The sequence below is a fragment of the Curcuma longa genome, chromosome 13, assembly GCF_044706935.1.
Source record: "Curcuma longa cultivar G26 ecotype Majalengka, Jawa Barat chromosome 13, ITB_CL_G26_1.1, whole genome shotgun sequence".
Lineage (NCBI taxonomy): Eukaryota > Viridiplantae > Streptophyta > Magnoliopsida > Zingiberales > Zingiberaceae > Curcuma > Curcuma longa.
This window is the reverse complement of record NC_133873.1, coordinates 8,214,103-8,242,075: the sequence shown is the minus strand read 5'-3', so window position 1 is coordinate 8,242,075 and position 27,973 is coordinate 8,214,103. Positions and strand designations below refer to the sequence as shown.

General features: G+C 35.6%; 3 protein-coding genes across 3 annotated transcripts; all 3 read right to left on the bottom strand.

Annotated features, from left to right (window-relative positions):
* Nucleotides 1–234: 234 nt before the first annotated feature.
* LOC141844263 (E3 ubiquitin protein ligase RIE1-like) lies at nucleotides 235–5,488 on the bottom strand. Its single transcript, XM_074732298.1, has 5 exons — nucleotides 4,962–5,488; nucleotides 3,437–3,556; nucleotides 2,608–2,740; nucleotides 2,350–2,508; nucleotides 235–792 (listed from the first exon to the last, which is right to left on the bottom strand). The coding sequence occupies exons 1-5, from the start codon at nucleotides 5,453–5,455 to the stop codon at nucleotides 631–633; spliced, it is 1,068 nt and encodes a 355-aa protein (XP_074588399.1). The 5' UTR covers nucleotides 5,456–5,488; the 3' UTR covers nucleotides 235–630.
* Nucleotides 5,489–7,726: 2,238 nt separating this feature from the next.
* Nucleotides 7,727–12,611, bottom strand: LOC141844162 (dihydropyrimidine dehydrogenase (NADP(+)), chloroplastic). The gene is made up of 7 exons (XM_074732186.1): nucleotides 12,283–12,611; nucleotides 9,788–10,051; nucleotides 9,535–9,705; nucleotides 9,188–9,300; nucleotides 8,912–9,098; nucleotides 8,407–8,516; nucleotides 7,727–8,250 (listed from the first exon to the last, which is right to left on the bottom strand). The coding sequence occupies exons 1-7, from the start codon at nucleotides 12,562–12,564 to the stop codon at nucleotides 8,094–8,096; spliced, it is 1,284 nt and encodes a 427-aa protein (XP_074588287.1). The 5' UTR covers nucleotides 12,565–12,611; the 3' UTR covers nucleotides 7,727–8,093.
* Nucleotides 12,612–22,257: 9,646 nt separating this feature from the next.
* On the bottom strand, nucleotides 22,258–23,470 carry LOC141843986 (uncharacterized). The gene has a single exon (XM_074731984.1). The coding sequence runs from the start codon at nucleotides 23,416–23,418 to the stop codon at nucleotides 22,258–22,260; it is 1,161 nt and encodes a 386-aa protein (XP_074588085.1). The 5' UTR covers nucleotides 23,419–23,470.
* Nucleotides 23,471–27,973: the final 4,503 nt, after the last annotated feature.

The following is a 27,973-nucleotide window of genomic DNA, read 5'->3' as shown; positions in this document are numbered from 1 at the left end:
GCACATGTATCTTAATTACTCGACTCTTCTCCCTGTTCATTGTCATCTTCAGGTGACCATCCCCTTCGACTTGCCAGCAATGGCAGTGGCCCAGGCCACAGAAGGAGACACAAACAAACAACAGGGAAAGAGATATGCTAAAGAAGTGTCTCCCTCAATCTGCCTCTCTGTTACTGTGCTAACCCATACCTCATTATAAACTGATTTATCATATACGAGTTTGGGTTCGGGTTCGAGTTCGGTAGGAACAACTTAACTCATCCTACTTTGCCTCTCAAATACAACATCCTAAAGTTAGACAAATTGAAGCATGAAGCATTCAGAGTTGGATGATCTCCTAAAGCTCAAAGCTGATTCAATTCATAAAAGTTCTTCATATGGCAACAAAAAAATGACAGTTATGCGATTTAAACCACCCGAAAACTAAGTAATTAGTACAAGGATCTGTGTGTGTGTGTGTGTGGGGTGTTAGATCAAAGCAGGGAAGCCACAACAAGAGGACATACCTGGAGAGCATAAAGCCTATAGATTTCAAACCAAGCACTTATCCAAACTAATGCATTTCGGGATGGCCGGCCATGCACCAACTTAACCTTTTCTGTGCATTTCAACATCAATGACTGTTGTCGATCAAACAATGTCACTGCCCTTAAGAATGTTGTACTTGCAGAGCGGGCAGGTGGCGTGGATCCGAACCCATTTCGTGATGCAAGAGGAATGGAAGTGATGGTTGCATGGCAGTGCAAGCAGTTCGACTCCGTCTTCGTAGGGTGTGAGGCAAATGCAGCATTCCTGGAACAGAGGAGGGCGAGATTTCAATATAAATCAAAGTGAATATCGAGCACAAAATGATAAAGAAAGAACGCACAGCAAACAGCCTTTGAATGTTGCAGTTAAACAATGTAGGCAATATGCTCGAGTATATAGCATGAATTTGAGGATCAACAAACATGAACTGATAATACGGGCACAAGACGAAATCATAGTGAAATGATGGCTTCATCCACTACTTGATCATGGTAAATTGCGGCTGTTTTTCATTTTTGTATTCACAAATAGAATTTTTGCTTAACTCTTCCAGTTTCCTTGTAGGCTCTAACAAACTTTCCAAATCCTACAGCAGTGGAAAAGTGATGGAAGATGTGAATGATCACCAGTGCACAACATTTGGGCTCCAATTACAATTTGATGCTGCCCGATATCACTTTCATGAATTGGTTCGCTTGATCTTACTGCTCTTCAGTTCTCTTTTGTTAAGAACAGAATTACAAATGCCATATAATAGATGGGTGGAAGTGTGATTTTATATTGATGAATCCAGAGGGGATTGTAGAACCCAATTAATTTTCCCTACCAACTTCTACACAGTATTAGAGCTGATACTGAAACTTCTCTTCAGCATAGATCATTCTAGTGAGCAGAACCAACAGAGGTTCCATGTAAGTGGAGGTTCTGTCCAACATGAGTATCAAAGTCTAAATCAATTGACGTACGCCCAACATGAGTATGGGGGTTAACTTGTAGCGTTTAAATATCAACAGATAACCGTGTTAAGCTGCAGCATCTTAAAAAGTGTTTTATTGATGAGGATCAAGCAACAATTTGTTTAACTTGTTCACTAGTGCATTGTTTGAGCTTATAGAACATTCATGCAAAACCAATCAAAGAAGCATATCTCAGAAGAAAATATTGCAATTAGCTAAACCAGTCAATAGAAATGTAGTAGTATACTCGCAACAAAGTTCTAGATATAGCAAGAGAATTGTAAGGCATTACTTCTAGTTGAGCACTTCATGATGAAGTTTAAAATTAAGTTTTTAAATTTGGAAGTCTTAAAATATAAAGCTTTAGATTTTATGTTTTTGTAGAAAGTTGTTTTGAAGTCAAGTAGAGAAACTTAAATTTATTTAGTAGAATAAGTTATTTTGGGAATTGGTTATTTATTTAACAAGTTTGTGGGATTAAGTTTCAGAGAGTAAGTCATAGTTGGGCCTTTAAAAGGAACCCCAACTCCCTCTTGCTGCATATTCTTCCAATTTAAGAAATCTTCGATTTAATAAGGTATTGCCTTTGTAAGTGTATTATCTGAATAAGATTGTTGGTTCTTGGGGTTGCATCAATAGAATTACTAAATTCAAGGGTATATTATATATATATGGTTTTGTTATGCTGCACACACCCGCGCACGCCCTCTTGTGGGCGATTGAGTGCGCGGGGAGCCCAGAAGTGATCCAAGAGCCCGGATGTGCACTCAGTTGCCCATGTCGTCATCCACAAAGTGGTGTGCAGGCTAACACTACTATATATATATAATAGTAATATTTAGCAACCAAAGATAAGTGTTAATACCGCATCTTCATGCGGAAGAATGCGTGCACTTGATAAATTTCCATGGCCAGGATTCAAGGGGATCATAACTCCTTCCTCGGCTGTCTTTTCCGAATCTTCACAAGAAACATGATACTGGTATTTTGGAAGAATGCTAATATCCGCATCTGATGCACCTTCCTGTATACATCAAGATATCAACAAGGTAACTATTTTATACTTGAGTATTGAGTTATGTAAGAAGGGAATTCTTATTCTTGACATGAATGACATGCTTACCTGGCCAGCCATGGAATATAGAATCGCAATGATACAAGGCAAGCAGCAGCACAGTGCAATCCCGATAACACAGGCCAAAACAACACAAAAGATAGTGAAGAATACATCAAATGCAAGGAAAACCACAGTCAACCTGTCCATCAACAAGGAAAAATATTTGTGCACATAAATAGACAATCATTCAGAACAACGCATGCTGCAGTTTCAAGTAATAGGATTGTAGTATTTTGAACAACAAAATAAAGAGATCAAGATATTATGGGATCGTTAAGGATGACCACAAAAATGGTATAATTTAGAGGAATAATTGCAAGAATAAATAAAAGTCAGTTATTACTATTTCTGAGTTAAGAAAAAGAAAGAAGTAGATAAAAATCATAAAATACATGTATGAAATAGTTTCCCCTGCTGAAGAGGTTAAGAATTTCAATTTAAATCAGTCACAAATTGACAGTTTATGTCTTATTAGTAAAATTCTTCTTGACTGGTAAAAGTCCTTAATACTGGTTATTAGCTTTTTTTTTTTTTTTGGCATATTACTGATCAGTAGCTTTTACAGATGCAAATTTAACCGAACTGCTAACCTCCTAATTTTTAAGCATTCAGCTTCCAGGGAATTGTCAAATGTTATGAATGTATGTTTTCTTTGTCAAATTTGGTGATTATCCTAAGAATGAAAAGTTGTCATTCATAGGCTAGAAGTTTTTTATGATTGTCTGCCTGTTTAGATAACATACTCAGTACAAAACTAGCACATACTGAACTGCTAATGCTGATGAATCAAGCAAGTCAATGTCAGTGAAGAGAATTATTATGATTTGGGGCATACCAGTAGAGTCTAGGAGCATTTTGTACGAGATCATTGCCACCAGAGATGATCCAGAAAAAGCCCAAAATCCACCACAGAAATGATAGAATGGTATTAACTGATTCACATTGTTTAGCAAAGCTGGCATCCAATCACCATGATGATTAGAGTAAATAATAAAAGCATACTTTTGAGTCAACAACCATATGTTAAATATCAGCATTGCATTTAGTTCAGTTCAGAAGACAGGCAGAATAGGAATATCACATAAGTTTGTAAATCGAACAAGATTTGAAGTTGACTAGCCATTCAATAAAGCAACAAGCTATAAGTTTTGTGAAACAATCATACTAATCAAGAAGACACATCTGTAGCATATAGCTGTTGTGTTATCTACTTGGAAACTAATTCAGAACCATACAAAATAAACAAAGTTAGCATAGGCAAGTAAGAACTTAATTTTGCTCCTTATAAGCATTGCATAAAGGACTGTACTCTGTCTAGTATGTGTCGACTTCATTTTTAACATGTGATAAATCGAGGACGTTAAATCATGCTATATGGACAAGGCATGACTCATGAGCCCGTACTTAGTGCCTTCCATCAGAAGCTATAAATAAATATAATATGCTTTAGTAAATATATTAATATGCCTGTAATCATAAGTTATGAAACAGAGCTAGAATTTCACTTATGGTATATTTACCTGGATGGATGAGGACAGAAAGGAAGGGAAAGAAATGAATTTATCAATATTTGCCAAATTTCTGTTGTTTATTTGGAAGGTAGAAGAGAGGAAGGATTTTATTTCCATCAAATTTTTTCATTTCATTTCTGCCCAATTTAGATGTAAATGAGGAGAAAGGAAGTTTCAGTCTCTAACAAACACAAATGTACTTCATTCCTTTCAATTGCCAAATAAACAAGATGAATGGAAATAAGATAAACAGTTCCCTTTTTTTTCCTTTTTCTACTCATTTAAGCTACATCCTTTTTCTGTTTTTTCCTGCTTCTTCATGCGTTCCATGTTCCAAGTTTCAAGTAGGCATATTCTTAATTGCATATAAGACTAAATGATCAGAAGACTTCATAAGACTTCAATGTTTTTATACTCTTTACTTATTTCTATTTTGTCACACACAATGATATCCCTACAATTATTATCATGAACTTAATGACTTAACTAAACCTCTCTTGTGTATGATGACGAGTTATCGATTAGGATATACTTGCTGTCATTGGTTAGTTTAACTACAAAAGGTCTTTGGATTTATGAACAACGGAATTTTTGCAGTATTGTTGAATTGCCAATCTGTTCGTGTTCTCCTTTGTCACAAAGATCCCAATCATCAACTTTGTTATTCTATATCGAGAGAGAATCAAAATCAAGAAGTTTAGCTAAATTCCCCGGAGTGATTGATTAAACCGACCGGTAGTACAGGCATAGGCAAGAAGCCCTAGGCACAGAGCTATGGATCGGTCGAAAAGCTCACTGAATTTTGCTGAAATATACCAAAATTTAACTAGTATTGCCTTAATACCATACCTCCTCTGCCTGCTTCCAACTCCATCCTCGTCGGCATCGACCTCGCTGTCCTCGTCGCCCGAGTTCGGCGCCGCCTGGCCGTCCTGCTCGGCATCCAGCCTCCGACCACCCATCCTACGCCGGTACTCCGACCACACCAGAAACACATGGAACACGCACTGCACCACGTAGCCCGCGATCCAGAGGCGGAGCGGGACGCTGGGACGTTCGCACGCAGTGGCGCCGAGCACCGCGACGGCGACGGCGGAGAAGGCCAGGTTCCAGGCGATGTCAAGCGCCACCACCGGACGGGAGTAGGCCCAGTTGGCGCGGCGTTCCTCCAGCTGGAGCGCCGCCGTCTCGCGGACGAGCATCGAGGGCCTTCGGCGGCCGGCGGCGCGGCCAAGGATGGAGACCACCCGGCTCGTCCGGGAACCTGAGCCCTGAGGCGGTGGCGGAGGCGGCGTCGCCGGCCGGAGAAGGGCCGAGGCGCTCGAGTCCTCCTCTCTCTCCATTTTCTCTTCCTCGACGGCTCGCCCTCAAACGAGTCGCCGTGCTCTCTCTCTCTCTCTCTCTATACAGTTGGAACTCGTACTAAAACTAGAAAAAAAAACATTTTTTATTTTTTGTAAAAAAAAAATAAATTAATTAAATTTTAGGCTTGAATGAAATTTCCATGATTTATATTAATTTTAAAAATGCTTTGAGGAAAAGGATTGGATATTTTTATAGGAAGAAGTTAGTGAATGATAAAACAAACTACAGTGATATTTATAGATTAAAAGAACCATAAGAGATGTTAGTTGTGTTTAAAACTCGCAATGCTAATTTTATTTTTTTAAAAAAATAAAAAAATATTTTTTTATTGGAGTGATTTGTAGAGTTGAATGACAGATAGGGTTTTTTTTTTTGTTATTGTTGTTGGAATATACTAATTTTTTGTCCTTTCTAAATTTTTAGGTGGGAGAGATTTGTTGACTTGAATGATAGGTTTGAATGGTGGATGGATGCCATTGGTTGGATTATGTCTTTTTTTAATTAATTGATGCCAACTTTATAGAGGATAATTTGGTATTTAATTGCACATGTTAAACATTAATTATGTGAAAATAATTTTAACTATTTAAGGAAGCGGCAAAAGCAAGAAGGGACTTTTTTTTCTAAATTCTTAAAGTGTCTCACTTTGATTTTTTTTTATCAAAATGACAATCCATCCGTTGTATCAACTATATTTCAAATTATTAAAACTTAAATTCCTATATTTATATTATAATAATTATAATTATTTGTTACAACTTAAATTCCTACTTTATAAATTTTGATTATTTCAATTATCAATTACAAAATCATAATTAATTATTAAATAAATCTGATTGATTCAAAAATAAATAAAAATTATAATATGAAAGTAGTTGATTTACACAATAAAGTCATTAAAATTATTTATATTTTAATTAATTGATAACTTTAAGATAATTTGGTATTTAATGCACATGTTGAACATTAATTATGTGAAAATATTTTACTATTTAATTCATAAAAGTAATAGGGGACTTTTTTTAATTTTTTTCTTCATAATTTTATATATAATTACGATTTTATAACTATTACAATTTAAATTTCTATTCACATAAATTTTTATCATTTTAATTGAAAATAAAATATGAAATCATAATTAATTATTATAATAGATCTGATCGATTCAAAAATTAAATAAAAATTAATAATAAATAAAAGTAATTGAATAATTATACATAATTTAAATAGTAAAATGTCATCCTTTGATTAAAAAAAATCAAAATGAGACTATTAGTTGTTCTTTGAATATTCCTTTGAAATCATCCTTATAAATTTATAGAGTGATCAGAGATGAACTAGATCGACAGATAAGAAAGAGTTTCTAAAATCGAAGTTAAAAATGTTTTTAAGAACTTTTAATTAAACAAAATGAAGGTTTTCAACCCTGTCAAACTTTAAACCTATTTCTCTTCGCTTCATTTTACAGTCATGTGCAATGGTGTCCTTTGCCTACCAAAGTAAGTTTAGGTCAGACATAGAAAGGACTATAAATAAATCAAGCGAAACCAAATTATATAATGTTCAAATTTATTTGATAAGATAATCAAATTAAATCAAACTAAGTCGAACCTAAAATAAATCAAACTTTTAAAATAATTATTTAAATTTTTTTAATTTCTTTTTTATAAACTTAAATTTACTTTAAATTTGAGTTGAACTTAATTCGTTTAAATATTATTAAAATTTTAATTTAAACTTATTTAAATTTTTTATATTTTATATTTATTTAATTAATTATTAAACTTAATAATATAAATTTATTTATTTATTTATTGATAAAAATTTTATTAACGAACATGATTTACAAATATTTTTTACAAATATTATTCACAAACATTATTCACAAAAATTAACAAACTGAACATATACATTCAAACTTATTTATTTAATTTAATAAATTATCCAAACTTATTTATTTAATTAATCTTATGTGTATTGAACAAATATAAACAAGATATTACCAAATCAAATACTAAACTTGTTCACGAATATTTAATTTAATTAAGACTCTGGACATCGACACAGTTTGTTAGACCCAACTCATCATGTGTCATGCTCAACTAGAAACAACTCTAAACAAGCGATATATAGCCCTCACTGACTCGAAAAGCATGACTCATCGACGAGCCCACTGTCTAACCGAGCTAACACAACTCGATTGTCAAGCCATCATAAGTGTGCTGCACTTTGCGGTACGACATGTAGAGTGACCAAAACAAGCCCAAGCAAAATATTATAACCAGTATCAGCAATCTAAAAGCTTGAAGAACAAGCTTGATGCAATTTTAAGTAGATACAATTGAACCAAGATTCGACCAACTGCGAAAGATCATGCCACAAGAACAACCAATCAGGGATTCTGATGTATATAGATACAATTGGTCCGATCCCAATGTTGAGACTATTTACCATGCATGTTCAACAGTTTGTCGATTTTACATTGCCAATTTGAAAGAAAGCCAAGTAAAGAAATATATAGGATTGATTGATATGAGTTAAAATTCTTTTATTTGATATAAACTTGAAGGAAGTGATCGATCAAGAGGAAAGTTCGATATGGTACCTCATATCTCACTAATTGGAGACCATGCTCTCAGTCTCCTTCACAAACCCATCCCCAGTCCAGTCCTTGTCTGATTGCAACCCCTTCTTTATGGCTTTTCTTTGTCGTATCGCGTCCTGCTGCCGCTTCACCAAGTCGGTGTGGGTGGTGAAGTACTGAAGGGAGACCCTGAAATATAGCAAAATAGAGTTCATATAATCGAAGGGAGTGTTCCTATGCTTACTCACATTATGCTAGATAAGAGTCCATTACACATGTAAAAGAAACATAAATTGGCAACTGAAAGATAAAACTATAGAAAAGAAAGCAGATCCGGCCAAATACCCCCGGAAATCTTCTATGGATGAAAAGTTGTGTTTGCTCATGAACTCCTGCAACTCGGCGCAAAGCTTCTTCACAATGCCATAGCCATGCATCATCACTCCAGTGCATACCTAGATCAGAATGTTAAGGAATCCCTCAGGATATACAAATGAAAATCAGAGAATCAAGAGGACAACCAACCGTAAACAAGAATGACAATCCATTTCTACCAACTAGATGGAGAAATATATACCATCAGAAGGAAAATTGAGATTAAAAAATAAACCAAACTTAACTCTGCCAGCATTCCTGGATGCCTATGCCTTTTATCTTCAAAACCCAACCCTTATTGTAAATAAAGACTACTTTCCATGATATATACATCTATATTAAGTGGGTTCAACATCAGTAAAGAAAAAGATCGACTAGCGAGATCTTATTTCTAACATAGTATTGGCAGGAATTACTAGAAATAAAATGTTGATCAAGTTTAACTACAAATATAAGATGCTCTTGTGAATGCTACCTGAACAGTGTTTGCTCCTAATAGAATAAATTCAGCAGCATCACCACCGGTCTCAACTCCTCCGATTCCAGAAAGTGAGAAATCTCCATTAGGAAAATCTGATTGCATCATTTTTGCAATCTGCATAACTTTCCCAAGTGCAATAGGATGGACAGCCTTGGCAGAGTAACCACCAGGTGTAGAATATCTACATTTCAAAGGAAAGAAAAAAAAACATGCATTGTTAAATTATGTGAAACCACAGGTTTCTAGTTTGAGTAGTAGCTGTAAACTAACCCTTCGACACAAGGTTCAGGGTGTAAAGTATTCAGATTGATCCCCATTACGCTCATTATTGTGTTAATAGCAGACACTCCTTCACAACCTGATTTAAGAGCCACTCTAGCTGGCTGCGTGGAATAAATAACAAACCGGTAGTTCAGAGTACTGGTTGGTTAATATAGCAATCACCAAGTTAAAATAACAAGTAGAAATGAAGTTGCAAAAGCCGGTGGGGTAGCTCAAGAACATATAGGAAAATTTCAAAGGATATATTTTTCTCATATGAATTAGGGAAAACAGATGGAGGATATTGGCATGCATGAATGCAAGAGTGAATTAACTGATATGAAAAATTTGCATACCTGACTAATATCCGTTATGTTGGGTGTCATCTTTGCCCATACAGGCACAGTTGCTTTCTCATTTATCCATCCACATACCTCCTCCAGAAGTGCACAGTCTTGCCCCACCGCTGCACCCATCTTCCTCTCAGGCATGCCATGAGGACAAGAAAAATTGATCTCCAGAGCATCCTGGTTCAGAGGATGGTTAGCAAGTCAACCTCAAGGGCATGAAAGAAGCCTCAAATATTAACAAGAGGTGAATAAGAAGTACCACTCCTGTTTCCTCCACACGCTCAATAAGTTCTTGCCAAGCCTCTTTATTGTATTCTTCCATGATTGAAGCAATAAGTACCCTATCAGGATATTCCTCCTTTAATTGCTTGAATTCATTTAACATAATTTCTAGAGGGCGGTCACTAATAAGTTCAATATTCTCCCATCCAATAATTGGACCCTTTGCTGATCCATTTGATCCTGCTCGAAGTCGAGCATAACGAGGAGTCACATTCACTACTTTTGCAGCATCCAAAGAAACCTATCACACAGGAATTATCACTTTATCTTAGCAAAAAAGGAAGTGAAAAGGGAGGAGCAAAAACAAGAAAACTACAGCTTATTCATTTTACAAATAGTGGCAAATGCAAGGAATAGTGCATGGAAATTTAACTCTAGAACTAGTAACTAGAGAGAATAAAGGTTAATGCAGTTAAGAAGCTCAAAACTAATTAGCATCAATCACCTTAGTTCAGTCTTAAAAATCATAAACAATATTGGTAGAAAGCCAAAGTCTCATCAAAGAGTTTAAGTTCTTATACATGGTTTTCCATATTAATTAATAAAAAAATGTTTCTTATTATGATATCCTGATTTCTTATACAGTTTCATATATATATATAGTGCACCCCTATGATGACCCAGTAATTAATGGCCCTTAAACATCTTAATAGTATTATTGACTAATGCTTCACATAATTTAGCTCAGAGGGGACCCACATTCAGCAGTCAATCGATAAGCATCTCCAAAATTACACTCCCATCGTCCTTAGTTAAACTTTGTTATGAACAATGAACTTCTTTATCATAGTTTCTAGGGATGTTTTTTCCTGTACAGTTTATGTGGCCAACTGATGGGAGCATATCAACTCAGGTGGAGATATGCTATTCAGAGTATGCTACTACTGCATCACCATAAAACTGCTAAGAACTTCAGTTGATTAAAAGATGCAGAGGCATGCACAAAACTATGTTCCAGGGAAGTATAGGATCAGATCAAATTCCATGATACATGCACTTACTGCTTGGCAGAGAAAAGTCAACTGTACAATTCAGAGACTGCAGCATGCCCTTATTTGACGAAATAACAACTATTTAAATGGGACTGTTAACAACTACGTATGTTTCTTTTTCACAAAGCATCAGAAAATGACATCAAAAGTCCATAATATAGTCATTCTAGAAAAACTTAGGGCAGTCCACGTTGTATTATGTTATATAAGAACCATTAAGAAGGCTAAAGAGTAAATATAGCTGCAAATGTATTAGCAAACTGTTTGCACAAAATTCACTGACAGAAAGTCTAGAGATAATACAGTTAGCACCATCAAAGAATTTGTTTGCATAATCCTCTAAAAGAATACTTTTCTTAGACAAACCTATCAAGACAATCTTATATCATGGAATAATCATTTGTTAATTCTCTTGAGCTATTGAATTTTGTTTGGCATCTAGGACTTTCATGCTCACCATAAATGACATTCTCGGTTATGTTTGTCTTGCAAATCTTAATATTTTTGTTATTAGGATACAAATCTTCTTCTCCAGGAAAGAGAAATGTGTGTTTATCATTTTTTTTTTTGGGCGCTAATTTGGGAATAGGGACGCCCTTTGATAAAAATAAAACGTGACATTCTTTCCACCATTTAAGTAAAAAGAGCCGTCCCTTTCATTTTTTGCCCAAGAATATATTCTCATCATTGCTGAGTCAAAAGTTTTTGTCCGTGACTCATTGTAGATGTTCTAATGTACCATCTTGCCTAAGAGATTAGGTCGTGTGGTACTCTGTTCCTTTAATGGAATTGTGTCTGCCATACACGCCAACAATAGATTCAACTTACATCATAATTCTATGCAGCAGATGTTTTCAACAAAAAAGTAGAAAAAAAACTTTCAACTATCTCAGCCTCCTTTTTTTATTCTCAATTGTTTTTCATTTTTATTTTGAACAAGTAAATAAACTAAAATTGAAAATTCATCCACTTTGGTTGCCTTAACACGGCTCTCGTCATCGTCTGACATGCTCCCATCCAGGACGACTAAAAAAATCTGCAAAACTATATCCTTTTTCTTCTGCAATATGAACTCGAATCAAGCATGTGGCATCTATCCCACTATGTTTGGCAGATACTTCAATCGCCAAGAAACAACAGATTTTCTATCCCAGTTTATTCAATGAAATATACGTTTCTCTAAAAACCAATTGAAAAGAAACGAATCTGGTATGCGAAATCAGAATCGAAAGATCCCCTTCATTCAACAACCAGATCCACCCGAAAAGAGAAACCAGCGTACTCCTTCCTCCCGAAAGCTAGGTCCAACCATGCTCTCCGTCAAACAGAGCGCGGATTAAAAAAATCAATCGATATCGACAAAAGCATAAATAAAAAAAATGCAAAGTAACCTTGTAGAATCCACACAAAAAAGGGGATCCTGGTAGAATCCCCAGATAGCTAAAAGCTAGAGAAACAAGTATTAAGGATCGAATCGCACCGTTTTAGCGATGACGGCGCCCCACCCTTCATCGAAGGCCCTCTTCATGACGGTGTAGTTGGTCCCCGGAGGCCCGGACCCGATGACGAAGGGATTCGGCAACTCCAGTCCGTTGACGCGCACTCGCAGATCCGGCCCGGCGACGGCGCCATCCTCCGCTCCGGCCGCCGCCTTGACCGCCATCCGCACCCGCCGGGGCCGGAGATCCAGCCGAGGCGCCGCCGCCCGCGGCCCCAGCGACGCGCTACTACCCACCGAGCTCCTCAGAGACGTCGCCGCCATTGGAGATCTCTTCTTCTCTCTCGCTCTCGTTCGATCTCTGGAATCGAATGGAAGGAAAGGAATCGAGGGGAACGTGGCGAGCTTGGACTCTAGTAGTAAAGAACTCTGATATTGGGATCTCATCCAAGTAGGATTTCATATAAACTACTTAGATTCCGGATCATCGACGTCCATGTTTGCGGGGAAGTTTGACGACTGTTTGATTCGAGGAAAATGGTAAACAATTTTAAAATCAAAAGATTTGCATTAATTAATTTTTTTAATTAATATTAATTTATTTCAATTTATTATAAATTAATTTTAAAATTATTATATTATTATTTAAACTATTTTAACATGGATTAAAGTGTTCTAATATTGATTAAAATTATTCTATCATTAATAAAAATAATAAAAATATTTTAATATTGATCAAAATTAGGTTAACATTATTTTAACATTTGTTCAAATACTACTCTAAGTTATCAAAATTGCTATATTTAATTGAAATTATTATAATTTAGAAAATTAATTCAATTCTATAATAATAATTTTAAATTAAAACTGTTATAATACAGTTGTTATAATTTTAACTAAAAGTATTATAATATTAAATAATTTTAATTAATGTTTAAAGCAATACCATGGTGCACCGATCGAATGATGGGATATATTGTGGTACTAAATCATTCAAAATAAATAAGAAAATCAACATGATTTTAAAAGTCATATTTCATGTATAAGTTTACTTAATATGTGAATAAAAAAGAAGATGATCTACTACAAGATTAATCAGGTGAAACTTATATATCTGAATTATAAAAAATTAATATTTTATCAAACTATATAAGTAAATTTTAAAATTATCTACATCACATACTCAACTTTCATAATATTCAAATCATATCATATTTCTCACATATTTTTTTAGTTCATTAGTCAATTTCATCTTACACTGACTGATAGAACTAGAGAACTCCAAATCAATTCAAATCAAAATTAATGCATTTCTCAAAAATTCATTAATGTAGTTATACCCTCAAATTTGAATGCAATAGTGCAAATTGAAAATAGTAAATTTTTAAACTTATAAATGTTAGATAAAATTTATCACAAGTTTATTATAAGACTTAAAGACAATAATTTTCACTAATCAATACCACTAATGGGTTCTTAGGACCTGTCTAATTTAAAAAATATCAAACTTTTAAATTTTTTATCGGTGTAGGTTCATCAGGCAGTTCCATTCAAAACTGATTGATGGATCTAGAAAACTTTGAATAACTTCAAATTAAAACCAATATATTTTTAAAAATCTCTTTAATATATATATATATTATATATATATATATATTCGATAACATTTATTGAGAACGATAAAATTTTAAATTAATAGAGATATATATTTAATTTATTATTCTTAATTTACGCTATTAAATTTATATCCGATGACATAAATACATTAATGATGTTTCAAAAATATATTAATTTTAATTTAAAATAAATTAAAGTTTTTTAAATCGATTCAGTCAATTAATTGATAGATTCACAGAGAAAGAGAAGAAATATTTGAAGAATATGATAGATGATTTGTATATTATGAAAGTTGAGCTTGCACGATTTAGTAAATGTGGGGAAAAAAATAGAATAAAGGGGATGACAATCAAGGGCGGAGCCACCCTTCTCATCACCCCGGCGGTAGCTCGGGGGGTTCGATGGCGATGAGAAAAAAAAATTTTGAATTTAAAAAGGAGAAAAAAAATTTAAAAAGTTAGTTCGGGGTATACTGTTTGCATAATCTAAGAATTTAAATCAGCCCAAGTAAATCATCCAGCAGAGTGACGATCACATTTTTTATTTTTGACTTTTATTTTAATAAGATAAACAAAATAGACGGTGAACAAGAGTTGGGCCGATGAGTCATCCAAAAATCTTCTTTTTTAACCAAATTAAATAAATAAATTGGACCGGATGTGTTGGAAGAGAACACATGCAATCCTTATCTAATCTTAGTTGGCATTTGGCATTAATTAATTAATTAATTAATTAACTAATTAATTAATTAACTAATTAATTAATCTCATTGGATCCAACGATGCCAAAGTCTAATTTTAAATATAATTTTATACATGGAAGCAACCTCCTCTGCTTTTTTTTTACAAAAATCAATCAATCGAAATAAGAGTTTTTTATTTTTCGATAGAGGATAGGTGGATGTCACTTAAGTTTAAAACTTATTCATTTCTTTTAACAAAATAAAATTAGAGATACATAGTGGAAAAAAACAAATAAGGTCAGTGACTTGGTTCACAATCCAATGACTGCTACTACAAGGCCTATCCCTTGAACCATTTTCAATTGGGCAATCTACTAAAATCCTTCTCTAAAAACTTTCAGAGAAAAGAGAAAGCGTACAAGAAATGAGGAAGATAGTAACAAACTACTATCCCCTTTTAAATAAATGCAAGTACAAAAGAATATACCAACAACTTTAGATTAAAGTTTTATCATGGTTGTGGAAAGCCTCTTGGCGTAGCAGCAATAGTACTTGCACGAACTAAACAGTAAAGAAAGATAAGTCAATGAGAGAATTGGTTGTTGAGTCTCAGATCCTAAGACTTCTTTTATAGGTTTCATCCGGTCGACTAAACATCGTTCGGTCGATTGAACCTATCAAACGACTAGACTTTCTCTTTCCTTGTGTGCTCTGATCAGATCAGATCAATCCCACGAAATCAATTTGCTCGTTCGACTGATCATCTTTATGAACCTATCACACAACTGGACTTGTGTACTCTGATCAGTCGACTGATCCCACGTATTTCCTTCTCTGAATGATTCGATCTCATCCGATCTGCTTTTTCCATAGTTGTTCAAGTCAACTGATCCTCCTGATCAGTCAACTGAACCCTTGTTTTCATTTGTGACTTAATCACGAGCCTATTGTGCATCTTCTTATTATCGGTTGACCAAACCTAATGTTCAATCAATCTAAACTTGTTTGATCTACCAATCCTGCTGTTCGATCGACCGATACCTTCAATCAACCTAAACTTTATTTTACTTGCAAAACAAAGCTAGCACAACAAGAATAGTCCTGCAAAACAAAGTTAGAACAGTTATATAGATGCATGAGTTATTTTGACAGTTAGACTATCTGATCTCGACTTAGAACTCCAATTTGGTTTCTTAATCGGGTCATCGCCTAAATATTTTGTCCCAATTAGGACACGCCCTCACTACCCTTTCAATGCAAAACACTATACTTCGATTGACCAAATACACTATCTAGTCAACCGCGCAGGTCAATCATAAATCTTATTTCGGCCACACTTGCTTGGAGTTCACTCCTCCAAGACTTTTCACTACCTAAGGTTCACTCCCATAGGATTTTTCTTTTGCTTGAAGTTCACTCCTCTAAGACTTCTCACTATCTAAGGTTCACTCAAGCAACTGAGTCGATATGCTTCTATTCGACTTTCGATCGACATCAGTCGATTAATGCAACTCATTAATCGATTGATGCCTTCAATCAAACAAAGCAATTGAATTCTACTTGCTTCTGTTCGCTATAAACTGTCATCAGTCAACTAATACAACCCATCAATCGATGTTGTTAGTCGAATCAAGCAATTAATTTGCTTTTGATCACTTTTGATATACATCAGTCGACTGATACCCATGATCAGTTGACTGATACCCATGATCAATCGGTTGATATCGAGTAACAAAATATATCTCTGAACGAGCTCCGTTTCCCATTAAAGATCATATCGTTCTGATATCCAAGTCAAAAATTATGACCTTCAAAATTTTGCTCTATTGTTTCCACATCACTATCAATCGACTAATACTCCTATTTCAGCCTTATCAAAGTCGAATTCTCATCTTGTCTAGTATCCAGTTGATCTTGACCTATCAAGACTTCCTTTACCCGACATTCGATTAACCTTGATCCGTCGAGACTTATTGTAGCCTAGCATCCAGTCAATCTTGACTTGTTGGAACTTCACACCTCATGCCAATAATCTTTTATACTTTTGATCACCAAATGTTCGATCAACCATGATTCATTTAGACTTTTTTTCTCGTGTCAACTCTCTATTAAACTTTCGATTATCAAGTGTCCAGTTAATCATGAGTCACTTGAACTTTCCATCTCATGCCAAATGTCCGGTGCTCCATGACCCACCTGGATTTTCTCTTGTATGCCAACTATCCGATCAACCATAACTCACTTGAAGTTTCCATCTCATGTGCAAGTGTCTGGTCCTCTATGACTCACCTGGACTCTTTCTTATATGTCAAGCGTCTGATCAACCATCACCCACTTGGACTTCTCCACCTTCAAGTATCCAACCAATCTTGACCTACTTGACTTTTATTTCATTGTCAAGTATCCAATCAATCTTGATCTACTTTACTTTTATTTCATCGTCAAGTATTTGATCAACTTTAACCTACTTGATATCGAACTAACATATTCATCAAACATCGAAATTCAACTCCAGTCAAACTGAGCTTGGTCAACCTTGATCTGAGATCGATTGTACTAACAATCTCTCACTTTTTAATGTTTGATAATATATTTAAGTTAGATTAACTCATTAGCCCAACTTCCTTCATCATCCTTCTTCTCATGCCAAAGTATAATGTTAGGTAAGGATTGGTGTATTGCGCGTGTTTACACGTTTCACAAACGTGCATAGTGGAAGAAAAGACAATAATTAAGACTAATTATTACAACATTCGCATACAGGATACAACATGTACATGGCATAATTAAAAATTAAAATTTTTTAGAATAATAATTTATTCTAGGTATACCTGACAGATGACGTTAAGTGAGAATGACATCAATCAAGTGACTTTGTCAAAACTTCACCTCTACTGGTGATCCACGCCAAACTTTCATCTGGATCGACTTCCCAAGTAAGGAGTCGTGTCACCGTCTTCGGTATTAGTTGATGATCAACAATGGTCGATATGAGAAAAAAATCTTAATAACGGAAAACACACAACAACACACGTCGTGTACATTTTTTCGAGGCTTTCTAACTATCACTGACAATTGTATTCTAAGTGTAGTTTCGGTGGTCAACCTTTGACCACCGGTGTAGGATAAACTGTCGGGATCCTTTTCGACGAAGATGGAGAAATCTCTAAAAGCGCCCAAGTTTTTGATAACAAATCCCAGCGGCAACTCGACTCTCCGACAGTAACTCTGACAGCACCTCTTCACTGGTGGTTGGCGGCAGTGCTTCACCAGTGCTTTGACGACTGGACAGTGAGGTCCGACGATGTAGGAAGGCTTCAGGAGAAGCTACAAGCTTCCATTCCAATCAAAGAGATTGTCGTCGACAGGAAGAAGATTTCGTGATAAGGAATCGGTGACCATGCGATCGGGAGCAGAAAAGAACTGTGGCACACGACCAGGAAGAGGAGCCGGCGGTGCTAGGGTTTTCCTTCCTCTCCCACGTAGCCAGGGAAGCTTTAAATTGAGTTCCACATGGTTTTCACGCTGGCGAAATCGCTATTGAGAGGAGAAGAAAGATTGCAATCGCGATCTCTATTTCCCTCACGACGCGCGATCAAGAGGAAATGCCGAATCGAATTTTTATTCCTAGGATTTACTGTAGCGAACCGAACCAGTACTATAGCAAATCGAGTTTAAATAGAGGTAAGGTTTGAATAGTTGTGATTAATCCTATCTATGTTCAATATTGTATCTCATCCAACATCTTATTGGGTTTGGATCCAATCCAAAACTCCATCTCAAAAACTCAAATGTCAATTAACTTAAGTTTAGTTCAAAACCAAACCAAGTTGGTCCAATTTGATTCAAAACTAAATCATTTAGTTCAATAACTAAAACACCTTCGATTAGAACCAAACCAATTTAGTTCATTTTATTTTCATAAGATGAAATCCATCATTGCTTCTGATTTGCCAAAATATCTTCAATCATAACCAAACCATTTGTTTCATTTCGTCTTTATAAGACGAATTCCATCATCTTTGCCCTTTGTCCGATTCAACCAGATTTTATTTCTCTCGTTCTGAAAATTCAATTCTCAAACTCGTTTTAAGTCCTTCAGAAAAACTTATAATGTGTGTGACCCAATAGGTTTCTGGCTATGTTGGTCATCTGTAATTAATCATTAATTACGGAATGATCATGAGTGACACCTAGTAGTACATTATTCTCTCAATTGATCGAAAAATCAACGATTGATTCTAAAACCATTTCTAAACCCTTCAGTAGCTACAATGAAACATGACTCGTTCCTTTCACTGTCTTATACCCATTTATTTCAGGACATAATCTATATGTGTCAATCCTCACTAGGCTGACTACGTCATACCTAGTCCAAGTTTGCTTTCTTATCTTATGGTCATGGATTCAAGTTACTTATACATGTGTCCAAGAATACCATACTCTTGACATGCAATGCTTTGACTAAAGACTTTCAAGTAACAATTCTAACAAGCGATCGCAGGGTATACATATCATTTTTCAAGGAGCGATGAATCTTCTGTGGGCTATCCAAACACCTTCGGACACTTTGATTTACACCCAATTATCTCGAGTTCACACCTCCTTGGAGATATTTGCTTAAGATGTCAAAGTATAATCCTTCATAACCAAGATGACTTGAATACCGCAAGTCAAAGGAAACTCGCACTTAAGCTGCACTGAGATCTTCATTAACATATCTTTTTATGTATAAAACCATATGAAGTCTCATGGCAGGTCACTCCAATGAACTAGTTGCCTCTAACTAGCATCCATGTTTAACTCTCAACATCTAATCAAAAAGGGTTCCACCAAGGTCAAGTAGATCCAACCCTTTTTGTGAAAACCCTAGATAAAGACATTTTCATAGCCCAAATTTATGTGGATCATATAATATTTGGCTCAACTAACTCAAAATTTTTAAAAGAATTCACAAAACTAATGGAAAATGAATTTGAAATGAGTATAGTAGGGGAACTTAATTTTTTCTTAGGTTTACAAATTAAGCAAACAAAAGATGGAATTTATATTTTCCAAACTAAATATGATAAAGAGTTAATTAAAAAATTTGGGATGGAAAATTCAAAAAATATTAATACACCAATAGCCACCAATATTAAAATTGACTCAGACTTAGAAGGAAAACTAGTAGACTTGAAGTACTATCGGAGTGCGATAGGAAGTCTACTGTACCTAACTGCAAGTCGACCGGACATTCTTTTTGCAGTCGGTATGTGCGCAAGATACCAATCGTGTGCAAAAGAGTCACATCTAACTCATGTTAAAAGAATACTTAGGTATATTAAGGGAACCTTAAATGTAGGACTATGGTACCGAAGGACTTGCACCCTTGAATTGACCGGCTATTCTGACTCAGACTATGCCGGATACAAACTAGATAGAAAAAGTACAAGTGGTAGCTGTCAACTTCTAGGTCAGTGTCTAGTAAGTTGGTCAAGCAGAAAATAACATTGTGTTGCTCTATCCACCACTGAAGCTGAATACATAGCTCTAGGAGAATGTGTATCTCAATTATTATGGATGATGCATACCCTAAAGGACTATCAGTTAAAATATCAAAATACTAAAATTTCAATTGACAATATAAGTTCAATCAACCTAACAAAGAACTCAATTCATCACTCAAGGACTAAACACATAGAAGTAAAACACCATTTTGTAAGGGATCACGTAGCCAGGGGTGATATTGTACTTAACTATGTTGAGTCCAAATCAAACCTGGCAGACATATTCACAAAGCCCTTACCTGAACTTGAGTTCAGTGCACTTAGAAGACAAATAGGAATGTGTTTAGTAGAATAGACATTTGGTCTAGAAAATTAAGTGTTAAACTTCAATATTTTCCCTCATGCTTGGACTTTAGGACTTAACAAATTTTTTTAAAAAAAGTGTAAATGGCCTTAGTTAACCTTTTCAAAGTCTTTCAAAATTTGGTTAAGTGTTATTTAAACGGTTTTCAAATTTGACTAAGTGAAGCTTTTTCAAATATTAAGTACTTTCAAAATTAATTATTTTTCAATATTAAGTACTCTACCTAGGTATTTCTTCAAAATTTAAGCTATGTACGTTTCAAGTTTGTTCTATTAATGGAATCTTTTACAAATACTAAATGATTATTAAAGTCTCTTTCCAAGCCTTACCTTTCTATATATTTTTGTAAAGTTAACTAGGGCTATTAATCGAAGCTCTATTTTTTGATATATGTCAAAAGGGGAGAGTATAAGGAAATTCAATTCAAAGAAAAATAAACAATTCAAAAATTCAAAAGGGGGAGCTTTTATTAAGGGGGAGTTTTCTTAAGGGAAGCTTTTGTATATGCATTGTCTATGCTAAATTTATACTTGTGCCATCACTGCCTTCCCTTTATTGCTATCATTTTTTTTGTACTTTTACTTAACTTTGAATTTCAGTTGTCATAATCAAAAAGGGGGAGATTGTTGGTGCGGGAAGCATCCGACGATCAAACCCAAGTTTTGATAATGGCAAAGGGATTCAAAGTTAAGATTATTTGTTATCTAATGTGCTTGATTAAGCTTGCAGGAAAGTCCTAAGTGTTCTTAGGCAAAAGTCCTAACTGCGGTTAGGCAAGATGGAAACCCTAAGGGGCGGCAACCTTAGGTCCTAGGGGGTGATAACCCTAGGTGGAGAAAAAACCTAAGGGGTGGTAACCCTAGGTCCTAGGGGGTGGTAACCCTAGGCAGAAAATCCAGTCGGTCTGGAGGACCGGGCCGGCATCAGGTAATCTCTCCTGAGGGAAGTAGGTGAGGGCGCGTTCCCCGGAATAGGGAACAGTAGGCGTCGATTCGACCTAGAGTTTTCGGTTGGAAATTCGAAGTCAGAACCGGACAGTCCGAAGACTGTCAAACCTATTTTCCTTATATATTATCTGTTGTGTTCTAAATCTGTTTTGCATGAAACTAACATGTTTGTGCAGGGTTGGAATCGGTCAGGATCGGTCGACCAAACCAGGGAGGAGTGTCAACTGATCAAGCCGATCGAGTTGATCAGGTCAGAGTCGACCGAACTTGGGATAGGAGTCGATCAGATCAAAGCAAAATTAGCATGAACGAGCAAATAAGGTTGGAATTATTTGATTGGTCAATTGAGCATTGAATTTGGTCAACACATCCTTTTCGGTCAAACTAAATCCCAAGCTTTGAGGATCTGGATTAGTTTGCATGAATTATAAAAGGGAGCCTTGGTGTGCAACGTGAAAAAGCAACGCAAAAGGAACAACAAAAATTGTGAACAAGATTGTGCTTCTCCAACGTGTTGCTTCGAAAAAGGGCTTCAACCAACCTTCAACGTTCTTCTTCTTTTAATAGTTGGTATAATTCTAGTATAGCATTTGAATTAAAATATTTCTTGTATAAATATTTTTTGATATTATAGTTGTTGTCTGCAGGGGCGGAGCCAGGATTTTTACCGAGGGGGGGCCATTTTTTAACATCGCATTGCCGAGAGAGGGCTTTTACATGAACAATGTCAAAAAAATCTTTCCCGAACAAAATCCTCTCTGTCAACAAATCTCAAAATAATACACATTTGTTCCCTAACAAATTCATCTCGAGATTCATCTGCACCAGATGCAAATTTCAACTAGCAAATAACATCAGCTGGAGTATGCAACTTTGTTGCATCAATGAATCATGAACAGAACAAATACATAGATAGCTTCATCCAATTTGGAGCATTTTGTCGAGCATGCCACAAATTTCATATATTCGCAAACTTCTATAGTAACCAATCCTACAAAATGCCTTGATCAAACTATGGAATACACACACATCTATAGTCAAACCCTGTCTCAATATCCAATCCACCTCCCTTAGCTTTCCACCTCTGACTAGCTGATACAGCAAATGAGCAACTAGTTTTGGGGAATATCCATCTTTGAGGGACCTACAGAAGCAGCCGACGGCCTCCAAATATGTCTTGTCTCTGCAAAGACATGTAATCATTACACTATAAGTGATCCAATTTGGAGCAATGTTCTCCATGGCCATTTTCTGGAACAAATGGTGGGCATCATGTGTTTTGCCTGCTATATAGGAATAATGGATAAGAGTAGTATAACTCATCACATTAGGAACAAAGCCATTGCTGTCAAAGACCAACTTTGCTAAACTTACCATTCCTGCTTTAGAAAGGTTGTGAACTACGATGTTGAATGTCCAAGAGTTGGCTGTGATGCCTTTCTTGAGCATATCAACAAACAACTTCAAAACAGCTGGCCATCTCCCCCCATCGGAGAGCCTGCTCATCACCGTGTTGTAGTTGACAACACTAGCAATCCATTTTACGTCGGCGCTCTGCTCCAACAAGCATTTAGCCTCCCTGGCCCTTGAAGCACGACAAAGGCAATCAAGAAGGATATTCAAAGTCACGGCATTTGGTCGCAATCCTCTTTCAAGCATTACTTCAAACAGATCGAAGGACTTGTCTGCTTGCCCCGATTTGCAGAGACTATCCATATAGATGCTGTATGTGATCGTGTCTGGTTGCCAACCCTTCAAGGTCGCATCTTTCAGAAGCGTTTCGACCTCGTTGAAGGCTCCGATCCTGCAAAGGGCTTCCACCAAAACGTTGTAGGTGACGGTGTTGGGCGGCCAGCTAATGATCTCCATGGTGTTCATTAGCTCCTTTGCCTTGTCGATCCTCCCGCTGAAGCAATAAGCTTGCACGATGGGCGTGAAAGTATAGACGTTTGGGAGGCATTCTTCCTCCAGCATCTGGTCGAGGATGCCCAACGCCTCCTTGACTCTCCCTGCCCAGCATAGCCCGGCGATGAGCGTCGAGTACGTGACCACGTCTGGTGCACAGCTGCACTTCACCATCCAACTCAGGGGGGCAGGGGGGGCGACCGCCCCCAGGCGCCCCCCCTGTAGCTCCGCCCCTGGTTGTCTGACAACCCTAGATTTGCTATGGAAATGTCACGAGTAGGGTTGCAAATTAGAATTTATAATTTTATCGAAAACCCACAATAAATACAAATAAATGAAGTATAGGGGCCTCGAGTCGTATTTTTCCAAGGACTAGTAGAAAATCACCTAATTTGAGCTTATCGTGTCGTGTTTTTGGATTTTCTCTAAAAATGGGGGGGGGGGGGGGGGGGGGGGGGGGGGGGTTTGGTGTTTTTGAATGAAATGAAATTGAAAATCAACAACTAAATGCAAAATGCAAAAATTAAACCTATTCTTATCAAGCATGAATCCTAGAGTTGCAAAATCCTAACTTATAAACGATGAAGAAACAAATTCAACCAACAAAACCCTATCCTTTGGCACGGAACAGTGCCAATTGCTTAACATACCCGTGTTCACTCAACTCACATCACTCCAATGCTTAAGTTGTAAAGCCTAACAAACTGATACATGTCACTCAAATGGCACGGAACAGTGGAAAAAGAAAGAAACAAACTAAGTTATCAGAAAGAAACTGAGCTAATCAGACTCTAAGCCTAGCAAAATCCGGTTGCAAGAAGAATCAAAACTGTAATCAAATTCTAAAACGATTCCAAATCCAAACACAAGCTAAGCATTAACTAGTTGAATTTAATTGACAAGGGTTTAATTAGAAACACGAATTCAGAATTTGGAATTGCAGAAATGAGATTGTTCAGAAATGCAGAAACAAAGGAATGCATTCAGCGTCCCTTTTCCGATTGTGTCTCCTCAAATGGGTGTCAAACCAGCAGGTGAGTCCACAATGTGGCTTCACTGATCCACGTAGAGCTTGAAACTGGTCGTTGTGGCTTTTGCTCACTGTCAGCAACACGAAATCGGCCGGAAAAACCCTCCCCAGCCAAGAACAGGTTGCTGCACAGCGGGATTGAGGTTGCAAAACTGGATTTCCTCTCTTCTTCGTGCTCCGATTGACTTTCTGGTAGTTCCCGGATGCTTGACGCTCCTAGGAGAACCCCTCAAAGGTTCGCAGCACCGTATTTTCCTGTGGTTGGCCGGAACACGCCGAGACAGGGGAGAAAGCCGCCGGAAGAACCCCCGCCGGCGTGCCTCATCCAGCTGCTGGGATATGCCCAATCGACCGGCTTCGTACTCTTCGTTGATCAAGGAACGCAATGGAAAAGGTTTGGGTGGAAATCGCTGCCCGTAGAGCTACGTCGCTGAGCAGGGGTGGCTTCGCGCGGAGACGATGAACAGTGCGGCCACACTGTTCACTCGCGAAACTTTGGTTTATATCTTCTGATTAATCGGCTGATCTCAGCCGTCCGTTTTTGATCAGATGGAGGGGGCTTGATTTGAGGTTTAAAGGAAGTCTAGGGTTTGGAAAATTTCATGGATCTTAATCGGGCTTGAGTTAGATCATATCTTGAATGTGGCTTGGTCAATTTGGGTGAACTTGGCTCGATTCGATCGCGATTGAACTCGATCTTGACCCGATTTGAGCCCTACAATCAATTAAAATCAATTAATCCAAAATTCACCATTAAATCATAAAAATTATATCAAGCCTCAATTTAAGCAATATAGGACAATTAAAGTCAAACCGATCCATTTTATAATTTATTTAAATGTAAAAGCCCAAAATTGAATCAGTTTAAACTATAAAAATCCTAAATCATCATTGCCCATCGAAAGCGATCAACGATCGCGGGCCTTGGAGTAGGAGTTGCTCAAGGCTCCGAACCAAGTAAATCTTGGTGTTTCTGTCCCGTGTCTTGTTTTTATTCCGCTGCAAGTTTTTCGTTTCCAAATCAAGTGAAAGCCACGAGCGCTATTCACCCCCCCTCTAGCGCGATCTCGATCCAACACTAATATCTCCAGTCAGTAAGAACAGTTGCTTAGAATATCAAGGAATTTAAAACGTGCTAGTCTCAACAGAATTGATGACGTCTGTGTTCATCAATTCATCGATTAGAGATAATTTCAATACATTCATAATTACACATGTAGAGATGTTCATTAGTTGTGATCCAATTATAAATTCTCACATGCTATGAATTATATTGTGAACATTTAGTAAATAAGTTTAAGATCCAATCAAATACATAGAGAATGTGCACTTAAATAGTGAATTTCTATTTATCAAATAAATAGTATAATCATAAGGGCGATTGCTTTAGGACACCTCTCAATATAACATATAAATGAGAATTTTCTAACTTAAACCCTATATTCTCTCCCCTTTGACACATATCAAATCTTTTCTCAAGATTCATTTATCTTATTCATTCCATTCTTAACTTCCAACATCATAATGGAGGTTCCCTACCTTCCATTATCTCCAATGCTCAATCTTGAGCATACAATTATTTATTCGTTCACTCATTCTCAAATTCTTACATTCTCCTCTTTTTATATTGAAATCATGTCTTTAAGGAAGACTTCCCTCTCAAAGTATGCTTCAACTTTAATCATTGCACTAACAATAATTTGGAGTTTCTAAACTGTTAGTAAATCCAAAATATAAGTAATGAGGTTAAAAAATCAACTTTAAATCTAAACCTCTATCTAAATTTCATTCCTTTCCTTTTAACCTCCCTTTCTCATTTTCATCAAGAAAATTATCTTTGAATACTTATCTATGTATATCAAAGGATTAGGGATAGATAAAAACTCTAAGAGGGTGTTTGGTTCAAGTTATCATACAAAACTTTGATTATGTGATTATCAGGTAATTATATAACCAAGGTTATGAGGTATAAAACATAACCTAATATTGTTTGGTTCAACTTATTTATTTGGAGGTCGGGAATAAAACATAACTAGTTTAATATTTACTATATTACCCTGATTCAATTTATTTTTGAAATAAATTAATAATATTAATGATGATAATAAATTAATAATATATATAAATAAATATAATTTATTTATAAGTTTTTAAAATTTAAAATAAATTTATATATATTTTGATAAAATAATTCATTAAAATAATTATTTTAATAAAATAATTTATTAAATTAATGAATATAATTTATTAATTTTATTTTTTAAAATTTAAAATAAATTATCTCTTTTAATTTTACAAGTATTTAAATTAAAGTTTATTGAATTAATTAACTCGGTTTCAATTAGGTTTCACGGTACATTTCAATTAACTCAGTTTAAAATCGAAAGGTAATCATATAAATTTTTTTTATTAATCTCCAAAATTACATAAAACCTTAAGACTGCCGAAGTAATCACATTCTTGGTTTTTAACTCATTTGCTAATGTTTTGTTGATGTAATAGTAATATTATATTACTTAAGAATCGATTATAATCTAAACTAAACAAGGTTATCGTTGATAAACGTGGACATATAACCAAGGTTATCAATAATAGTTCTGAATTAAATGTGCCCTATGAGTGAAGTTAAATGACTTAAACGTCCTATTTTAGTCAAAAATATGCAAAATTAGCCAATTGATACTCTGCATTAGTTGATTGATTATTTGAAAATCCTCAATTAAGGAAGTAAACCTCAATTAAGTGATTTAATGCTTGTAGCATGAAGGGATTTAGATATTGAATGTAGATTCCATGTGTATATCCATCAACTCGGTTCATTCAAATTAATGAGTTAACGGGTATGAACTTTATGTAGATTATCCTTATAGATGAGTTAAGGTATATAAGCGGAGAAACCTCTCTCAATTGGGCATGATGATGATCTGAATGGAAACTTCTTCTTCTTCCTCTCTTCCCCATAGAAAAGAAACTTCGGTTGTTGTTCGATCCCTGTAAGAGACAATAACTTTAGCATCGGATTTAGGTCAGCATTTTGGTTTATGCCGTTGCATTTAGTTTTCAATTTTAGCCTTATATAGGGTTAAGTATTTAGTTAAAGCCTGCAAACTAAACAAAACCAAATTAACCGAAATTGAATCGAATAGAATTTTTATGAGCTAACAAACTGATTGAATTTTCAAATAAAAATTAAACAAACTAAACCGATAAAATATCAATTAATTCGGTCGAAACATAAATTTTTAAAGTATTATGGAAGATTTATCAATTAAATAAAGATTTATAAGTCACTTACTTAGGAATTTATCGATTATTTTTTATAAGTCAAAATCAAATCGAATTAATTGATTTTTTTTTAAAAAATCAAATATAAAATAATCGAACTGAATTTTTAAATTTGATCTATTTGTTCGGTTTAATCAAACTTTTGCTCATCCCTAATTATGTGAATGTCGAAGCATCTCACCATTGCATCGTAGCATTGTGAGCCAAAATTTACTCTTTTTTTATATCAGGTATCCAACTTATAACAATTAATCCAAGAAGTGAGATGACTCTTGACGCAACGTTTTAGCATCACTAATTGTTCAAATGCATGCATGAGTTTTAAACCCTGATTACTTGGGAAAAGTATAATACAAAAAAACTCAAATACAGTTTCCATAATATTTTCTGAGGATCTACGAAATGAGAAAACAT